Source organism: Jaculus jaculus, chromosome 2, assembly GCF_020740685.1.
Source record: "Jaculus jaculus isolate mJacJac1 chromosome 2, mJacJac1.mat.Y.cur, whole genome shotgun sequence".
NCBI classification, from domain to species: domain Eukaryota; kingdom Metazoa; phylum Chordata; class Mammalia; order Rodentia; family Dipodidae; genus Jaculus; species Jaculus jaculus.
Window position 1 is genome coordinate 194,011,089 of NC_059103.1, and position 20,095 is coordinate 194,031,183.

Below are 20,095 nucleotides of genomic sequence, written 5' to 3' on the forward strand. Positions count from 1 at the left end.
TGTGACCTCACAGAGCTGGTTGTGACCTCACAGAGGTGGTTGTGATCTCACAGAGCTGGATGTGATCTCACAGAGCTGGTTGTGACCTCACAGAGCTGGTTGTGACCTCACAGTGCTGGTTGTGATCTCACAGAGCTGGTTGTGACCTCACAGTGCTGGTTGTGACCTCACAGAGCTGGTTGTGACCTCACAGAGCTGGTTGTGACCTCACAGAGGTGGTTGTGACCTCACAGAGCTGGTTGTGATCTCACAGAGCTGGTTGTGACCTCACAGAGCTGGTTGTGACCTCACAGAGGTGGCTGTGATCTCACAGAGCTGGTTGTGACCTCACAGAGGTGGTTGTGACCTCACAGAAGTGGTTGTGACCTCAGAGTGCTGGTCTTGGCCTCATAGAACTGGTCGTGACCTCACAGTGCTGGTTGTGACCTCACAGTAATGGTTGTGATCTCACAGAGCTGGTTGTGACCTCACAGTGCTGGTTGTGACCTCACAGTGCTGGTCTTGACCTCACAGAGCTGGTTGTGACCTCACAGAGCTGGTTGTGACCTCACAGAGGTGGTTGTGACCTCACAGAGCTGGTTGTGATCTCACAGAGCTGGTTGTGACCTCACAGTGCTGGTTGTGACCTCACAGAGCTGGTTGTGACCTCACAGAGCTGGTTGTGACCTCACAGAGCTGGTTGTGATCTCACAGAGGTGGTTGTGACCTCACAGAGATGTTCATAACCTCACAGTGTTGGTTGTGACCTCACAGAAGTGGTTGTGACCTCAGAGTGCTGGTCTTGGCCTCACAGAGCTGGTTGTGACCTCACAGTGCTGGTTGTGACCTCACAGTAATGGTTGTGGAATCACAGAGCTGGTTGTGACCTCACAGAGCTGGTTGTGACCTCACAGTAATGGTTGTGGAATCACAGAGCTGGTTGTGACCTCACAGAGCTGGTTGTGACCTGCACAATATTGGGTCCGTCAGCATTGTTATAGATGGTGGATGAGGGGGGAAAAAAGACATGAAAGTAGAAGAGGAACTAATTGGAAAGGTGATCAGATGTAGAGGAGGGGGATGAGAGAGGGATAAAAGAGATGGTGATAGGGGGGATTATGATGAAAACAATATGTACATTACAAAAATTATCAATAAAAATTCTAAAACAAAAGAAGAAAAAAAAAAGTTCCTGTGAAGATGCATGTGAAAGGGCTAGAGTCCAGGAGGAGAAGCTTGGCAGAAAGGTGGAGAAGGTGAAGGTGGAGTAAAAAGTGTCTGCTAGGAAAGTCTTCACAATAGAACAGCGTGTGTCTGGCACAAGGGTGTGACGTGTGTGACACGTTGTGACCTCACAGAGGAGGGGTTAGAACTCCTGAGGAAAGATACAGTGTTTGAACCCAACCAACCACAGGCTGTCATCTGGGACATTGTGGATGTCCCTTAGAGGTGGCAGGGGTAATTTCAACCTGCTTTGGACTTTGGTTTGAAAGGATGGATACCTGGGACTCTGCTGTTCATGCAGAGGGGTCCACCTGGAGGGATCGTGGGGCTTCCAGGCCTGGGGACAGGGTCACCTTTGAAGCAGCTGTGAGTTACACGCAGAGAGTCAGGAAGCCCACACGGGGTGGGGCCAAGATTCCAGTGCTTCTGTCCCACTGGGGCCGGCCAGGTCCCTCTGTCAGGTAAGGCGTGTTGCAGTGCTTGCTGGTCATGCCAGGTGGTCTAGTAGTGCCCTCATGGCATCCAGACCTTTTCCCCGCAGTCACACTAGGTGTCTGTGGTGATGTCCCACAGTGAGGACTGGTACCTTGCTCCAGTGTCCACCTCCCTGCCTCACTTTCTTCCTCTCCTGCCTTTTCTCTGCTGACTCCTTCCCTCCCCTTTCCTGTTCACTATTTCATTGTACCATGGGGTGTTTGAGTTTTTTAAAATTTTTTGTTCATTTTTTATTTATTTATTTGAGAGTGACAGACATAGAGAGAAAGACAGAGGAAGAGAGAGAGAATGAGCGTGCCAGGGCTTCCAGCCTCTGCAAACGAACTCCAGACATGTGCGCCCCCTTGTGCATCTGGCTAATGTGGGACCTGGGGAACCGAGCCTCGAACTGGTGTCCTTAGGCTTCACAGGCAAGCTCTTAACCGCTAAGCCATCTCTCCAGCCCGAGTTTTTAAAATTTTATTTGTTTATTTGAGAGGGAAAGTGGCAGACACACACACAGAGAGAGAGAGAGAGAGAGAGAGAGAGAGAGAGAGAGAGAGAGAGAGAGGGAGGGAGAGTATGGGTGCACCAGGGCTTCCAGCCACTGCAAACAAACTCCAGAAACACGCCCCCCTTGTGCATCTGGCTTATGTGGATCCTGGAGAATCGAACCTGGGTCCTTTGGCTTTGCAGGCAAGTGCCTTAAGTGCACAACCATTTCTCCAGCCCTGAGATATGTTTTATTGTGTGTGCACATGCATGTGTGTTCAGATATCTGTGAACACACACATGTATGCTGGTGCACATGCATAAGTGTGCTTGTGCAAGTGCAAGGCATTGATGTCTTCCTCAAATGCTCTCTCTGTTACATTTTGAGACAGGTTTTCTCACTAACCCTGGAGCTGGACTAGGCTAGGCAAGCTGGCCAGCAAGACCCAGAAATTCTCCCCAGGGCTAAGATGACAGACGCTCACCACCACACCCAGCTTTTACGTGAGGGCTGGGGATCTGAACTCGGGTCCTCATGTTTGTGAGGCACGTTTGTGCACTGAGTCATCTCCCCAGCCTTCTGCTTGATATTTCTGTTGGTGTTTTCTTTCCCAGCACTTAATCATTCTTTTTCCTGTTCTCTTGCTGCCTGTGGAGATGATAGGCCACTTGACAGTTTTTTTTTTTTTTCAACTTCAAACTTTTCATGTAAGGGCTGCTGGCTACATAGACTTTGACCTCAGCTCTGGCCTGGGACTCTCTGCTGAGCCAGGAAGGCCAAGGAAGGATCATGCCAAAACCATCTTTCTCTTTCGCTTTGGATAGAGATCATTCTCAACAGCTTGGAAAGGCTGCCGGGGGCTCTTTTGCAGTGTAATTTGGGTTCTGGGTTTGGCCAGTGGGGGTCCAGGTGCTTGGTACCTCTAACACAGGGCATTGCGCTTGACCCTGGCGTCACCTCCCTTTATCAATTCCAAGAGGCAGTTCACATAGTTCTGGCCCCCGGGGGAGGTTTGGATGAGCTTCCAGAAGCCACAGACTCTGGCAGCTTCTTGATTGTTGGACTGAGAGGAAAGGGAAAGGAAGTCAAGGCATTTGTTAGTCTCCCACCAGAGGAGCTTACAGACGGCTCATTCTAGGCAACGGGGCCCTCTCTCAAAGCCCTCCCAGGCTTGCCCCCTTCCTGGTCAAGCCACATTAGATCCCACCAGGATTTGCCAAGTTGAACTCAGAGTGGGAAAAGGGGGACAAAGGGAAAGACAAACTAGCCCTTAGCAGAGGATCTTGGGGGTGGGTGGTTGTCTTTTAAATAGCACCTGAATGGGCCTTCCTCTGAATTTGAGGTGGAGAGCCCAGAGACAATGTGGATTCAGCCTCTTTCTACACCTCTCAGATCTTTAATTCATTCTTTGTATGTTTACCAGGGGTCTACAATATCTGTTTCAGTTACTGACGACAGCCCAGGGAAGGTGGAAGAGAGCAGGACAGATGTAGGCAGAGGGACAAAGAGTGACAAAGTCTTTAAAATAGTTTCAAGGTCTTGAGAGAAATAAGGGGCAGTAGGGGCATTTAGTTGGAGACCTGATCAAAACTCAGGAGGGCCGAGGTGACTTTAGCGTGCTGTGTAAGAAAGGGGTTGAAAGGGCATCAGCTGAAGAGTTATGAGGTGTCTATCAGGTAGTAGCAATTGTACGTGCTAAGACCTTGAAGGAGAGAGAGAGAGAGAGAGAGAGAGAGAGAGAGGGGATAGTAAAGGATGGTTAGAACAGAAGCATCTGCTGGGGTGGGTGTAGCAAAAGTTGAGGCAGGTACAGGATAATGGAAGGCCCAAGAGGCTAGATAAGGAGCCAGGACGTGGTGGCGCACACCTTTAATCCTAGAACTTGGGAGGACCAGGTCGGTGGATTGCTCTAAGTTCAAGACCAGCCTGAGACTACACAGTAAATTCCAGGTCAGCCAGGGCTAGGGTGAGACCCTACCTCGGAAAACAAAAATGACTAGGACTTAATGCAGAGGTCTCCAGGAAGCCCCAAAGCAGTTTATGTTGGAGAACAGCATGATCAGGCTTGTGTTTGGAATAGCCCACCTTGCCTATGGCTTGAGGAAAGATCTGGGGAGAAATGGAAGACTCCTGGACCTTTAGGAGGCTGGTCAAGAGATGAGGAAGTATGGAAGTTGTCAATAAAAAAAATGTTTTAAAAAACGAGATGGGGGGCTGGAGAGATGGATTAGCAGTTAAGCGCTTGCCTGTGAAGCCTAAGGACCCCGGTTCGAGGCTCGCTTCCCCAGGTCCCACGTTAGCCAGATGCACAAGGGGGCGCACGCGTCTGGAGTTCGTTTGCAGAGGCTGGAAGCCCTGGCGCGCCCATTCTCTCTCTCTCCCTCTATCTGTCTTTCTGTCTGTGTCTGTCGCTCTCAAATAAATAAATAAAAAATTAAAAAAAAAAACGAGATGGGGAGCTGGAGAGATGGTTTAGTGGTTAAGCGCTTGCCTGTGAAGTCTAAGGACCCCGGTTTGAGGCTCGGTTCCCCAGGTCCCATGTAAGCCAGATGCACAAAGGGGCGCATGTGTCTGGAGTTCATTTGCAGTGGCTGGAGGCCCTGGTGCGCCCATTCTCTCTCTCTCTCTCTCTCTGTCTCTCTCTCTCTCTCTCTCTCTCTCAAATAAATAAATAAAAGTAAACAAAAATTAAAAGAAAGAGATGAGGAAGGATTGCCCCTGGGAGAAGTCACAGGGAAGACCCCAGGTGTTGGTGCTGTTTCAGGGATGTCACTGGTGGGATCTGTTGATGTGAGGTAAGGAAGGCACCCAAGAATGTGGGGAAGTGATCTGAATGGGGTGAGATGTGGGGCAAGCGCTGCCAGGTGGAGGGGAGAGCAGGTCTAAACACAGGAAGTGGTGACCTGCTTGGATGTGTGAGCCTGGAAGGGTGGTGGCTACGGCTGGAGGAGAGACAGGGGCGTGGTGGGAGATGAGACCATAAGATAAGTGGAGAGAGCCTGCAGTGAGGTTTGACGAGTTACCCTAGTTTGAGGGTCACCTCAGAGTTTGCTGGAAGGGCTTGGGAGGATTTTAAGCACAGGAATAACTTTTTTTTTTTTAAAGAAAAAATTTTCGAAGTAAGATCTCACTCTAGCCCAGGCTGACCTGGGACTCACTCTGTACCCCCAGGCTGGCCTTGAACTCACAGCGATCCTCCTACTTCTGCCTCCCAAGTGCTGGGATTAAAGATGTGGGCCACCATACTAGGCTCGAAACAATCCATTGTGACTTAGCTTTGTGCTTTTAGAAGATCAAATAGGCTCTTGTGTAAAGAAGAGATTCAGGCGCCAAGGTGGAGGCTCAGGATGACCCTATTAAAATGGCTCAGAGGAGCAAAGATGGCTGCTTAGTCTAGAGTTAGCGCTTTGGATGGTGAAATGGGGCTGGGCTCTGGGGATATGGAACCAAGTAGAGTGTGAGAGAGGAAGCCAGAGGTGACCACGCTTTGAGTCTGATCAACTAAAGGGAAGATGTTGTTGTCTCCCAGGGTGAAGAGGCCCATGAGAGGGAGTAGAAAGTTTGGGGAATTGGGAGTGATTTTGAACATGTGAAGTGCGAGATCTATTCAACATCAAGGGGGAGATGGAAAGCAAACAGCTGTGCCTGGGGAATACAGAAAATGGGCACAGTGGTGGTATTTGGGTGGTATGTAAACGCATGGCCTTCGTGGGGGTTCACCCATCCTGGGAGAGAGTGGGTACAAAAGGTCTAGGGACCGAGGCCACCAATATATCCTGAGTACTGAAAATGATGAGGCAAAACTGAGACACAGGGAGAAGAGGTGTCCTGGAGGTGGGTGAGGAGGGTAGTTCAAGGTCCAGGGCAGGCAACAACGTCCTTTGCTGCTGGTCAGACAGTGACACAGGAAAAATATTGGATGGCCCATTTTGGCATTGTTGGAGTCACTTGGGTAACTTTCCCAATACATTTTCAGGGACTGGTAGGATTGAGAACCTGAACACAGAGGCTTCGAGGAGAATGGGCTGAGTCTGGGCTTGTAGCTCATTTGGTGGAGGCTTGTGTTACTGTATACATGAAGCTCTGGGCTCAATGGCCTAGCACCACGTAACCGGAACATAGCGGCTCACTCCTGTCAGCCCCCACTTGGTAAGCAGAATAAAGAGGATCAGAAGTTTAAGTAGGTTTGAGGCCAACCTGGGCTACATGAGAGCCTATCTGAAGAGGGAGAAGGAGAGGCGAGGCGAGGGAGCAGAAAGGAGAGAAGAGGAACATGAGAGCCTATCTGAAGAGGGAGAGGAGCGAAGAGGAGAGAGAGAAAGCAAGAGAGAGAGAAAGTGAGAGAGAGGACAGGCTGGAGTGAGATGCAGGCTAGGGTCAGGTCTGGAAGTCTGGGGAATGGAGAGCATCTCTCATCAAGAGAGCCTGAGCTGGGCTGGAGAGATGGCTTAGCGGTTAAGCACTTGCCTGTGAAGCCTAAGGACCCCGGTTCGAGGCTCGGTTCCCCAGGTCCCACGTTAGCCAGATGCACAAGGGGGCGCACGCGTCTGGAGTTCGTTTGCAGAGGCTGGAGGCCCTGGCGCGCCCATTCTCTCTCTCTCCCTCTATCTGTCTTTCTCTCTGTGTCTGTCGCTCTCAAATAAATAAATAAATAGTTAAAAAAAAAAAAAAAGAGAGCCTGAGCTGCTCAGGACGGAAGGCAGAAAGAAAGGAAAGTCCCAGAATATGGATGAGCAAGACAGAGCAGGGAGGGAGGCTCTGGCGCAAGTGTGCTTGGGTACCAGACTCGGAACAACAAAACTTATTCCAGGTGCTTCCACCAGGGATACATAGGGGAGAGGACTTTGCTTACAGTGCAAGGGTGGACCAGGACTGGCCAGGACAGCATGAGCAAAGAAGTGTTCTTGGAGGTCTTCAGTGTCTGTAGCAGAACGGGGCTGGGGTGCTCCACCCTGACTGAGCAATAGGGTCGTCTAAGATGCTATTCAGAAACTCAGAGTTCTGGGCCCCCGCCTGGAAGAAATCCCATGTATCTGTGTTGAATGGGGCTCAGCCCTGTTTCCATTCATCTTCCCAGGTGACTGCGCCGCACACACAGTGCAGCTGATGGGCATTTTCGCTGATTCCTTAGCTTGACACTAAGCTAGTGTGTGTGTGTGTGTGTGTGTGTGTGTGTGTATGTGTGTGTCTGTGTGCGTTTGATGGGGGGGGGGTCTTGATAAAGCGACCACAGGAAAAGTCAGCTATCTGGAGACAGTGGTTGCTGTAATTGCTGAAGGAATCTGTTGGCTTTCCCCAGAAGAACAATTCTCATAACACCAAAATGAAAAAGCCAGATTAATTTTGCAGATTTATAACTCCTTGGAGCCTGGAGGAAAAGATCATTTGGCACCAGAAACAAAAGCTTTATTCTGCTTTTTGTGTTTTAAATGCTTCCCAGTGCAAGATAATTTTGAAAACCTTCTTTGCTGGCATTTCAGCGTACTGTGAGAGAATGCAGAGAAACTTAGCAGTGGCAACCCTTTCATTCCAGATGTTGGGGGTACTCTGGACACGTGTGCTTGTCATCCCAGAATTTCTTCTCTTGGGGGACTGTTTCTGACCTATTCCAGGAAGTTCAGGTGGGCAGTCAATCCAGTAGCTAATGCCACCCTTGTCTGGAATGACACGATCCATACCTGTCCAGCTTTAGTAGCAAGATTCTTGGTAACAGTAAGAGGCTCCAGAAGTAAGCATAGAGTCCAATAAGGGCCTATGAGCATTGTTTTGCAAGACTGGGCACATGGAGGATGGAAACATTGTCACCTCAGCCTGTGACTCACTCTCGCATCCTTAGGTCTTTGGAGCTGGGTGGGTCCCTTGCCGGCCACAGGTTCCTTGTGGCTGTCACGAGAGGCCGATCACGTGGGGTATGCACTGGAGACTTAGGCAGGCATGGTCAAAGAGCTTGTGTGGCAGCTGTCCCTGGGACGTCCAGGTGTCTGTGTCAGGGTCATAGCAGTCGAAGGAGGCCGAGTCCTCGATGTTGCAGTCCGTGGTCAGCCGCCTCCCGCCCGTCACGTAGAGCTTGCTTCCCATCGCCGTGGCCCCGTGGTGCATCCTGCGGTCTTTCATATCGGCACACTTGACAAATTTGTTAGAGCGAGGGTCATAAGCAAGAATTCTCCTTGTGTAACCTGAAAAGCAAATGACGTGTGGGCAAGAGCAGGGCTGCTTGTTGGGGACTGGAGGCCAGTGGCTGGCATGTGCCTACTCCTTGCCTAAACCAAGCTGGGGGCTCTGAACTAAAGCATGAGATGTCTGGGGTACCCTGCTGTGGGTTGGCATGTAGCAGAGCTGGAGTTGGCATCTAGATCTGGGCCTCGCTAAGGCCATGTATAAGCCATGTGTAGGGTGAGAACAGCTTCTCCGTCTAGTAGCTTCCTCAGCCTCACTGACGTTTTTGTCTTGCTCATATGAGAGATAGAGCAATCCAAGAGAGGAGGTTTTCTTTGGAAACTCAGAAATGAGTCTCTACAATAGCCCTGTGAGGTACATGCTTTAAGGATCCCCATTTTACTGATAGACACAGAAAGATGAAGTCTTTGCAAAAAGTATACAACTGTTATGGTCAGAACTGGAACCCTCTTCACCATTATATATTATGCTTTTACAGAACAATGGCACATTAGGAGCCACCACCAGCATCATTATTTTGAGACAGGGTCTTGCAGTGTATCCTAGACTGTCCTGAAACTTATTATGTAGCCCAGACACTTATGGAAATCCTCCTGCCTCAGCCTCTCAAGTGCTTTGATTACAGGTCGGAGCCACCATGCATGGCAGTAGTCAGTATTAATAACGACAGCCACACTCTGCTCTTGGCTGTGTGTCTGGGGCAGTGCTAAATGCTGCGGGCATCCTATTTTATTTACCTTGTAACAACTGCAAAACAGGTGTAAGTTCACCCCTTGTTTAGGGCTGTCCGTGTGTCCCCAGGTGGATGGATGTGCTTTTGAAAAGAATGGCCTGTCGGTGACCCCTTTTCTTTGGGCGGTGCCAAGTTGTGTCAGCCCAGCGCAGACTCACCTCCCACGATGACAATCCGCTCCCCCAGCACCACCGCAGGGGCGCACACGTTCTTGATCATCCGCGTCTCCATTTTGAACCACGTGTTTCTGGAAATGTGGTAAACCTGAGGGAGAAGCACAATCGCGCCACCGTGTTTGAAAGTTAGCTGGTTTTCACGTGGGCGGGGGCAGGCGTGTTTGCATGTGTGGGGCACGCATGTGTGCAGGTGCGTGTGTGTGTGTGTGTGTGTGTGTGTGTGAAGGCCAGAGGTCGATGTCAGCGGGTCTTTTGCAGTTGCTTTCTATCTCATTTTTAAAAAAGATTTATTTTTATTTTTATTTATTTATTAGAGACAGAGAAGGGGAAGAGAAAGAGATTGAGAGAGAGAGTGTGGGAATGGGCGCACCAGGACCTCTAGCCACTACAAATGGACTCCAGATGCGCCACCATGTGCATCTGTTTTATGTGGGACCTGGGGAATTGAACCTGGGTCCTTAGGCTTCACAGGCAAGCACCTTAACTGCTAAGGCATCTCTCCAGCCCTCTACCACATTAAAAAATACTTTATTTAAGCCAGGGGTGGTGGTGCACGCCTTTAATCCCAGCACTCGGGAGGCAGAGATAGGAGGATCACCATGAGTTCGAGGCCACCCTGAGACTCCATGGCGAATTCCAGGTCAGCCTGGGCTAGAGTGAGACCCTAGCTCGAAAAAATTAAAAAAAAAAACAAAACAAGCAAATACTTTATTTATTTATGTTTGAGAGAGGGGGTGAAGAGGCAGAGAAAGAAAGTGGGTGTGCCAGGGTCTCTAGCCACGCTGCAAATGGATTCTAGTCACATGCACCACCTTGTGCATCTGGCTTTATGTGGGTACTGGGGAATCGAATCCGTGTCCTTAGCCTTTGCAGGCAAGTGCCTGAACTGCTGAGCCATCTCTCTAGCCCTCTACATTGTTTTTTGAAATAGGGTCTCTCACTAAACTCAGAGCTCATAAATTGAGCTAGATTAGCTAGCCAGTAAGCCCCAGAGACCCTCTTGTCTCTGCCTTCCCACACTGATGTAACAGATTTGTGTTGCTGTGCTTGGCATTTTTACACGGGCATTGGGCACCAAACTCAGGCCCCCCTTCTTATTCAGCAGGTGCTTTATCCACAGCCTCAAGTTAATTTCTTTTTTTAAGGACAGAAGTAGTAACTCAAAGGGTGAACCAGGCATGAGTTTTTCAAAAGATTATTTATTTATTTGAGAGAAAGATGAGATAGAGAGAGAATGGGCACGCTGATGCCTCTAGCCATTGCAAACGAACTCCAGACTCATGGTCTACCTTGTGCGCCTGACTTACATGGGTACTGGGGAATTGAACCTGAGTCCTTAGGATTTGTAGGCAAGCGCCTTAACAGATAAGCCATCTTTACAGCCCAGGAATGAGGGTTTTTTTTTTGTTTTGTTTTAATTTCTACTTCTTTTCAGTTTTAAAAAAATTTATTTACTATCAGTAAGTGAAATGCTGACAGAAAGGAGACTGTATTAGAAATTGGTCTTCATGTGAGCCCACAAAATCAGGGGCTATACTTCTATCAGATGGACTGAAAGTTCTGCATTGTGGATGTGATTTTTACTAACCTGGCTTGGCATATTTTATTCTTTTGATGAGAAATGGAGCAACTTGGATAGTGAGAAGAGCAATGAGACTTTCAATCATTTTTATTCTTGCTCATGTTTGTATTTTTAAATTTTCCTGTGTATCCAAGAGGGTCAGAGAACCAAGAATAAATTTGAGTCTAAGGGCAGAAAGCTTTTGAATAGCTTATGCTAAAAGGAATTTGAGTTTTGAGGAAGAAAGAGATGCATGAGAAAGCGGAAAGACCAGAGAGGAGAGATTAGCTCACTGGCCATGCCCAGATGTGAAGGATCAAATTATGATTCCTTCTTCCGTTAGTTTCTGTTAAAGTATCAAATATAAGTTAATTAATTACAGGCAAAACCTAGCAAGAGACATAGAATGAGTTCCCTGTAAGGAAGGGAAAACCAGACCTGACCGCAGCTCAGTTAGTGGAGCGTTTGCCTGGCATATCTGAACTGAGTACCACACAAACGCATAATGTGCTGACGTACTACTGTTACTGTAACTTGGGGAAGTGAAGGCAGGAGGATCAGAAGTTTGAGGTCATCCTCCATTACATAGCAAGTCTGAGGCCAGATTGGGATACATGAGACCTTGGCTCAAAAAAAAGTGGGGCTGGAGAGATGGCTTAGCGGTTAAGCATTTGCCTGTGAAGCCTAAGGACCCTGGTTCGAGGTTCAATTCCCCAGGATCCACGTTAGCCAGATGCACAAGGGGGTGCATGCATCTGGAGTTCGTTTGCAGTGGCTGGAAGCTCTGGCGCGCCCATTCTCTCTTTCTCTGTCTGTCACTCTCAAATAAATAAAAATAAACAAAAAATTTTTTTAAAAAGTAAGAAAGAAAAAAAGCAAAGAAAAATGTAACAAAACTATTTATTTATACAGAATAGCATAGTCTTCACTAGAAAAATCCCTCCATGTAAAATATCATATCTAGTGTTATCAAAGACCTTATTTTTGTCATTTGATAAAACACTGACTTTCATAACCACCCTGTTAGGCAGTTATTATCGCTTCCCTCAGCTTTCAAATTGGACTATTGAGGCTCAGAGAGGTTAAGAGACCTGCCAAGGTTGCAGAGCTGGAGTTGGTGGGAAAGCTATTCAGGCTGAGCACAGAGGCCGGCCTCTTAACCATGAGCAGCAGCTTCACTCTGCTTGGGGCCGCACAGAGCAGCCTTCCCTGATGGAGTTCAGAGAACAAGACCCTGTCCGTGAGGTCTCCGTCAGTCCTGCTTGTCATTGCGTCCTGGAGGAGACTGAGTGCTAGAGATGGAATTACAACGGCTGTGAAGCCCCATGATTTTGTCTGAAAATATGTTGCTTAAGATAAAAAACAAGAACAAGAAAATAGTGTGAGACCCTACCTCAAAACCCCAGCCACAGGCTGGAGAGATGACTTAGCGGTTAAGCCAAAGGACCTAGGCTCAATTCCCCAGGACCCACACAAGCCTGAATCACAACTGGGCACATGCATTTGGAGTTTGTTTGCAGTGGCTGGAGGCCCTGGCACACCCATTCTCTCTCTTTCTCTTCCCATTTCTCTTTGTATCTCTCAAATAAATAAATAATAAAATATTTAAAAAACAACAACAACAACCCAACCAACCAAATCCATCCTGTGCTCCTAAGTCTCTTAATACCCCAGAGAGGCTATGCAAGGCTAACAAAGGATGGTTGACCAGGGAGGAAGTGTTACTCGGTCATAGTAAGAGACTTGTCTAATGTCATCCAGAAATGGAGGCAGAATGAAGGCCAGGGATAAGAGGATACATACACACTCACTTTCCCTAGTGCCACTATTGAAAGTTGCATGCATGGAGAGAACCTCGACTGGGCATAAATCCAACTGCATCATCCAGTGACCCCCAGCATTCTTTTTGTTGTTAGTGTTTAGTTTTTTTTTTTTAAATGAACATAAAACTTTACTTTTTATTTTTTGTTCATTTTTATTTCTTTATTTGAGAGTGACAGACAGAGAGAGAAAGAGGCAGAGAGAGAGAGAGAATGGGCGCGCCAGGGCCTCCAGCCTCTGCAAACGAACTCCAGACGCGTGCGCCCCCTTGTGCATCTGGCTAACGTGGGACCTGGGGAACCGAGCCTCGAACCGGGGTCCTTAGGCTTCACAGGCAAGCGCTTAACCGCTACGCCATCTCTCCAGCCCTGTTTTTTTTTTTTTTTTAAAGAGGAGCCAAGCATGGTGGTGTGTCCCTTTATTTATTTATTTATTTGAGAGCGACAGACACAGAGAGGAAGACAGATAGAGGGAGAGAGAGAATGGGCGCGCCAGGGCTTCCAGCCTCTGCAAACAAACTCCAGACGCGTGCGCCCCCTTGTGCATCTGGCTAACGTGGGACCTGGGGAACCGAGCCTCGAACCGGGGTCCTTAGGCTTCACAGGCAAGCGCTTAACCGCTAAGCCATCTCTCCAGCCCTAGTGTTTAGTTTTTTGAGGTAAGCTATCACTGTGGTCCAAGCTGGAATTCACTATGTAGTCTCAGGCTGGCCTCGAACTCACGTTGAGTCTCCTACCTCTGCCTCCTGAGTGCTGGGATTAAAGGCGTGCGCCACCACACCTGACCCAGCATTCTTTTTAAGCCACCTTCGGGTGAGCAAAGTGTCCTTGAAAGCTCGTGATAAGTACTTAAACAAGCATCCAAAAGAATGCTTGTACCTGTTGCCCATGGCTGCACCAACCAGTCTGCCTAATGCCACCCCACCCGGGCATGGCTCTCACAGCTGGCTTTGACGGCACTATGCATTTCTTGAGGTGTTTGTGGAAAGCTTTCTAGAGCTCTGCGTTTCAGTTTTGAGAAGTTGCTGGCAATTTTGCAGTGGGAAGTCACCAGGGTATTTGTTGATTCTATTTTGAAAGCCTTGTCAGAGAAGAGAAGCTGCCCTGGATTTATGTGGAAGTGCTTCAGTGAGTCTATTCTGTGGCCAGTGCTGTGTCTTTACTGGCTCGAGTCAATGAGGGGGAGAGGGAGCAGGGATTCTGGAAGACTAAGCAGTTGCCCACATGGTCTGGGAGGATATAGGCTGGAGAAGGAAAGCAAGAGAAAATCCTTCACTGTCAATGATTTAGTCACATCATCATCATCCCTGGCTAGAATCCTCCTCCTCTTTCTTTGTGTGTGTGTGTGTGTGTGTGTGTGTGTGTGTGTGTGTGTGTGTGTGTGTGCCAGAGAACAATGTCAGATGCTATCCTCAGAAATACAGTTCACTTCTTTTTAAAATTTCTTTTTGAATTTTATTTACTTATTTATTTGAGAAAGAGAGAGAGAGAGAGAGAGAAAGCAAGCTGTAAATAGAGAGAGAATGGGCACACCAGGGCCTCTAGCCACTGCAAACCAACTCCAGATGCATGCACCACCTTGTTTATCTGGCTTATGTGAGTTCTGGGGAATCAAACCTAGGTCTTTAGGCTTCCCAGGCAAGTGCTTTAACTGCTAAGCCATCTCTCCAGCACTGTCCTCCTCTTTTTTTTTTTTAAATTTTTATTTATTTATTTGAGAGTGACAGACACAGAGAGAAGGACAGATAGAGGGAGAGAGAATGGGCGTGCCAGGGCTTCCAGCCTCTGCAAACGAACTCCAGATGCGTGCGCCCCCTTGTGCATCTGGCTAACGTGGGACCTGGGGAACCAAGCCTTGAACCGGGGTCCTTAGGCTTCACAGGAAAGCGTTTAACCACTAAGCCATCTCTCCAGCCCATGTCCTCCTATTTTTGAGACAGGGTCTCTCACTGGCCTGGAGCTCACCAATTAGGCTAGACTGGCTAGCTGGTGAGTTATAGGGATCCACTTCTCCGCCACTGGGATCACAGGTGCCCACAGCCACACCTGGCTTTTTATGTGGATCTGAGGATTGAACTCAGGTCCTCCTGCTTGCAAGGCAAGCTCTTTACTCACTGAGAGCCAACTCCCTAGTCCCTTGACTTGTTGAGGAATCTCCTACTTTCTCATTGCTGGGACAAACACCAGACCAGAAGCAGCTTATAGGAGGAAAGGGCTTATTTCAGGCTTACAGACTCCAGGGAAACACCATCAATGGAGGAAGAAGGTGGTTCACGTCTATAACTAATGGCAGAGACGCCACCAAACAGCCAGCAAGCACAGCCAGGACTCAAGTCTGGCTCTCTACACACTGGTAAGGCTGGGCTACAAGATCCGCCCCTAGTAATTTGGTAATGGAAGTCTTGGGAATCTTGGGAATCTTCCTTTTTGAGAACTTTCTTTCTTTCTCTCTCTCTCTTTTTTAAACTGAACTCTTTTTTGTTTGTTTATTTTTGTTTGTTGAGGTAGGGTTTCTCCCTAGCCCAGGCTGACCTGGAATTCACTATTTATTCTCAGGGTGGTCTCAAACTCAAGATGATCCTTCTACCTCTGCCTCCCAAGTGCTAAGATTAAAGGCGTGCACCACCACGCTTGGCAAGGACTTTTCCTGACACTGCGTTAGCAGCAGCGTCGGTGTCCTGTAGGACTTTTTAACCTCACATTCTGTGGTTCTAGCTTGAATTTCTCAATTATTTTTTCCTTCAAATGAAGACAATCTCTTTGTGGTTGGCATTATACTTGTGCTTATTAATCTTATAAGCAATTCATAATCTAAAAGATTCATTGCTGAAAATTATTCTTTTCCCCTTCTTCCTTTCTTTTTTAAAATATTTATTTTCAAGCAGAGAGAGAGAATGAGAGAGAGAGAGAGAGATTGAGAGAGAGAGAGAATGAGCATGCCAGGGCCTTCAGCCACTGCAAATGAACTCCAGATGCGTGTGCCATTTTGTGCATCTGGCCTTGCATGGCTCCTGAGAACTGAACTCCTTAGGCTTTGCAGGCAAGTGCCTTAACTGCTGATCCATCTCTCCAGCCCCCCTTCTCCTTTCCCTACAAAAGACCAATGTGTACATGTGCATGCATGCACTATATGTGTACATGTCCTTGCACATGTGTGTACACACGTCTGATATGGTGTGTTCATATGCACACACATGGATGTGCAATGGTGTACACAGATTTGCATACCTGAATATAAACATATAGGTGTAGACACTTGAACACATCATTAAATATGTGCATACATGTATTTGTGCATATGCTTATGCCATTAAACATGTACGCACACATGTTCATGCATATGTGCACACATGTATATTATATGAATATACATACACTTACATATTCATATATAAGCACATTTGTATGCATGCATACACACACACAATTCCTTATGCGCACATGCATTTACAGGTACATGGATGCATATGCGTATGTGTATATGCACATATGTGCTATTACACACATGTACCTGGGTATTTGCCATGGTCTGTGTGCAGGCACACGTATGCATGGGTGCTCATGCGTGCACAGACCCGCTCATGCACTCACGTGGTGGAGGGAATCAGCCACTTACCTGGATGAGGCGCACAGGGTTCCGCATGATGTCTTCACCCCCAAAGATGTAGAGCCTTTGGTCCTTCACGGCGACAGCAGGATGGAGCACTGCCACTGGCATGCGGGCCATGGTCTCCCAGATGTCGCCGATGCTGTCATATCTCTCCATGGAGCCCAGGAGCTCCTGCCCTTCCCCAGTGCCCCCAATGGAGAATATGAAGTTCTTGTGGGCAGTGCTTCTGTGGGAGTAGCGGGCCACTAGCATGGGCTCCCCCAGCCTCCACTGGTTGAGTTTCAGGGAGAAGATGTGGACGCTGCGGCTGACGACACTCTTGCCCTCGCTGATGACCATGCCCCCCAGCACATAGATGCTACGGTGCAAGGTGACGGCTGACGCCTTGTACAGCCGGCTGGGGAGTTTGGCAAGGCTCTGCCACTGGCCGGTCTGCGCACTATAGAGAAGGACATCTCGGGTGGTCTGCTGGTTATCCTTCCGTCCCCCCAAGAGGAGGAGGAAGTCTTGATAGGAGCTCCTTGGAGGGGTGGGCCACAGGGGATTGCAGTCCGGGGTGCTGGAGCCGTGCAAAGAGAACACCCGCTTCCTGGCCACGTCCAGGATGGCCTGGCACGCAGGGGAGGACTGGAGGAGGGCATCGCCGGCGATGAAGTGGTGGAAGAAGGCTGGATGGATGTACTGCAGTCGCACCTGCTGCAACAGTTCCTGCATATACTGCCTCCGGGTCTGGGGGTCATGCTTGACCCAAGCCATGAGGGTCTCAAACACCTTCTCCTCCTCCCCACAGAGCGCGTCGTCTCCCAGGTAGTCTCTCAGCTCCAAGGCGCAGAGCTCCTTCAGGTCGGCCGATGCCGCCACCTCCGGGAAGTTCGCCAGGGCCACCTCCCTGGCTTTCCTCTTGAGGCTGTCACAGCTTAAGATTTCGGCGAGTCTGACCAGGCTCAGGCAGTTGCTGGGGGCCAGCTGGCTCTGCAGGTAAGAGGAACAGGCCTCAAACAGCCTGGGGTAGTGTAGCATAGCAGCCGCCTCCATCAGTGGGAGCACGTTGACCGCTGTGATGTGCGCCTCCCCCGTGTACACGTACGTGACAATCAGCTCCAGAGTCACCGAGTCGAGACCTTGCAGCTGCACTTTGGCCTCTTGGCTCTCCCGGAAGTGGCTGCAGAACATGGCCCTGAAGTAGGGGCTGCTGGAGGCCAGCACGTTGCGGTGGCAGGGCACCTCCCCGGCCCCGGTGCAGATGCTCACGTCGGTGAGGATCCTGCTCTGTCTTAAGCCATTGAGCTGCCTCAACAAGTCAGAGGAGAAGCTGTGGTCTTTGAAGAGAAGCCCGGCTGACGACTCCTCATCCATCCTACAAAGAGGAGAGGAAGCCCCCAGAGCAAGCAAGCTCAAGTTTTGCTAGCACCACGAATCAGAGAGACCAGCTGTGGGGGTCTCCAGGCCTCAGGATCATGTCCAGTCACCACGCTGTGTGTGGGATCATGAAGAGTAGGGAGCAGAAGATCAGAAAGGAAGTCCTCCCTTACCCCAGACCTCAAAGTGGACTTATTTCTGGTTGTGATTCTGCTGAGAGGTAACAGGCACACAGCATCTTCAGCTGATCTTAGGGGACAGTGAGCAAAGTAAAGCTGTTGGAAGTTGCTGACTGTCAAGGACTGACATGTTTGCCTGAAGCAAGGTAACAGTGCACCCATTTGATCAGAAGTGTGTCCACTGGTCTAGATCCTCAGCATATGTGTTAGAGAACTCAATCTTCCTGAGTGTTAGTCATTCTCCAAGGAAGACATTGCGGGGGTGTGGTCTGCTAGCTAGACAGAAGTGATGGGTGACAAGGGACCGTTGCAGGACATGGATATAAATAAAAACATGACCACACAGTCTTTGGGGTTTGTTGAAAAGATGGAACCAGCACAGGACAAGGAGCAAACACTGCTCTGTCTTGTTGGTGACATCAACACACCTGCGGAGGAATGAAGAGTTAGGGACACTTACCTTGTCTTGCCGCAGTGGCATCCGCGGGTGCTGGGTCTGTCTTGTCCCCCCCGGAAAGTTTCCACCTGGAGCTCAGAGTGAAACCATGAGCCCCAGGCCTTCCTTGCAGTTGGCAAGTGATTTGTCCTAGGAGTCTGGATTTGTTTATGCCGAAGGCCCTCTCACAGTTTCTCGAGCTCTGTGCAAGGCCTGCGGGGCAGGGAGACAGTGTATACATTCCAGGGCTAAGAATAGCTGCATATGTACTTTCCACTGTTGTGACATGTGATTTCCCAGTTGCCTTTTGCAGCCACCCGAGGGCCTGCAGGGCCACGCATGCTCAGACGCCTTGTTTCCTTGGCAAGTGTTTACATGGGCATAAATAGACGGGGAGGGGCAGCTTCTCTGAGCAAGGCTTTGCTGTCCATTTGGACCCGATCCGAGTCCCTTGTCCTAAAAGTGCCTGGGAACTCTAGATGTCTGTAAACAGGTTGCTGTGACCTGTGTAGAGTCACTGAAGACAGTAGAGGCGGCGGATGGTCACAGGGGAGGCAGAGGTTGGGACCCTCTCTATCCCCCACCGTCTATCTGTCTGGAAGCCTTGCTGCCAGGGCTGTGACTTCCTTATCCAGACTCCCAGGTGACAGAATTCCCTGATGGAATTTTTAATTTTTTTTTTTTTTTTGAGTAGCCTAGAGTTTCCAAACTTATACACACCCAGAGCCTAGTTGGGTCTCCTGTCCCGAGAACGGCTGTGGTCCTCCCACCACCTGCTCCTTCCAAACACCCGCTGGCTGCTCTTCAGCTGGGTTCTCTTAGAATTCTGGCTTCCTTTGCGTCTTCCTTTTCCATTTCCTCTCGTCAGGTGGAATTGAGCTAGAGGCAGGGGGCAGGGGACATGGTTGTAAGGAGAAAGAGAATGAAGAAGAAGAGGAGGAGAAGGCAAGATGGAGGGAGTGAGAAAGGAGAGCGAGAAGGAGCAGAGGAGGAGCATGTTGGTGGAGAGGGTGATGGGGGAGGAGGCAGTCAGGACCATGGTGACAGGTCTCAGAGCGCTCGGAGAAGTAAAGAGAGGCTCAGATATGCACTGTCCATCTTCCAGAATAGTCCACGGATAGCTCCAGCAACAAGTGACAGGGGAGCCTGAATTTTTCTTTGGCTCAAGTCTTCCTCAGACTTGCAACAGCCCCTGCTTGATGTTTTTTTAAAATATTTATTTATTTATGAGAAAAATGGGGAGAAGAGAAAGAGAGAGAAAGAATGGGTGTGCCAGGGCCTCCAGCTACTACAAATGAACTCCAGGCACATGTGTCACCTAGTGCCTCTGGATTTACATGAGTACTGAGGAATCGAACCTGGGTCCTTAGGCTTTGCAGGCAAGTGCCTTAACTGCTAAGCCATCTCTCCAGCCCTTATTTTTATATTTAATTAATTTATTTTGTTGGGGGGGGGCAAGCGAGAGCGACATGTCTCTTCTTCCTGAGATATATTTTTTATTCTTGCTCCTTTAGACAACTTAGAGATCCACTTATCTACCTGATCCCTGTTGGGAAGCTGTGCTGGCCTGGTTTTTAGGGTACCCCAGAACAGTGTTGTAGGCCATAGAGTGGGGCATGCCTTCAAAGAATCTAAAAGACAACAGGGAAATACATCTAAGACATGCCATTGGGGCCAGGGGTCTGGAGGCAGAAAGAGGAACAGACAGCCTGTGCTAAGGGAGTCAGAGACCCAACGAGACACAGCAAGTTGGGAGAGAGACAAATGTCGAGGCAGCAAACAGGTGACCCAGGCGAGCTGTCAGAGTCTGTACAGGCCTCTCTGTGCCCTTCCACTCCTTGTTTTCATTGCTCCTATCATCCTTCAAAACTTGG

The 20,095-nt window shown here is 49.0% G+C and overlaps 1 protein-coding gene across 2 annotated transcripts; it reads right to left on the reverse strand.

Moving 5' to 3' along the window:
• Positions 1-7,596: 7,596 nt before the first annotated feature.
• Klhl38 (kelch like family member 38) lies at positions 7,597-18,405 on the reverse strand. 2 transcript variants are annotated; one of them, XM_004661355.2, is made up of 4 exons: positions 18,246-18,405; positions 16,254-17,604; positions 9,239-9,344; positions 7,597-8,346 (listed from the first exon to the last, which is right to left on the reverse strand). In XM_004661355.2, the coding sequence occupies exons 2-4, from the start codon at positions 17,601-17,603 to the stop codon at positions 8,057-8,059; spliced, it is 1,746 nt and encodes a 581-aa protein (XP_004661412.2). In that variant the 5' UTR covers position 17,604; positions 18,246-18,405; the 3' UTR covers positions 7,597-8,056. The 2 variants fall into 2 exon arrangements, with proteins under 2 accessions (XP_004661412.2, XP_044999960.1); XM_045144025.1 differs by having other exon boundaries at positions 16,254-17,720.
• Positions 18,406-20,095: the final 1,690 nt, after the last annotated feature.

What these genes read in the sequence shown, in the direction of transcription:
- Klhl38 (XM_004661355.2), bottom strand. Translation starts at nt 17,603, where the DNA reads ATGGATGAGGAGTCGTCAGCCGGGCTTCTCTTCAAAGACCACAGCTTC. An exon ending in ACCCTGTGCGCCTCATCCAG is followed by an intron (nt 9,345 to 16,253) that starts GTAAGTGGCTGA and finishes CTTCTCCCTCAG; the next exon opens with GTTTACCACATTTCCAGAAA. An exon ending in GCGGATTGTCATCGTGGGAG is followed by an intron (nt 8,347 to 9,238) that starts GTGAGTCTGCGC and finishes TTTGCTTTTCAG; the next exon opens with GTTACACAAGGAGAATTCTT.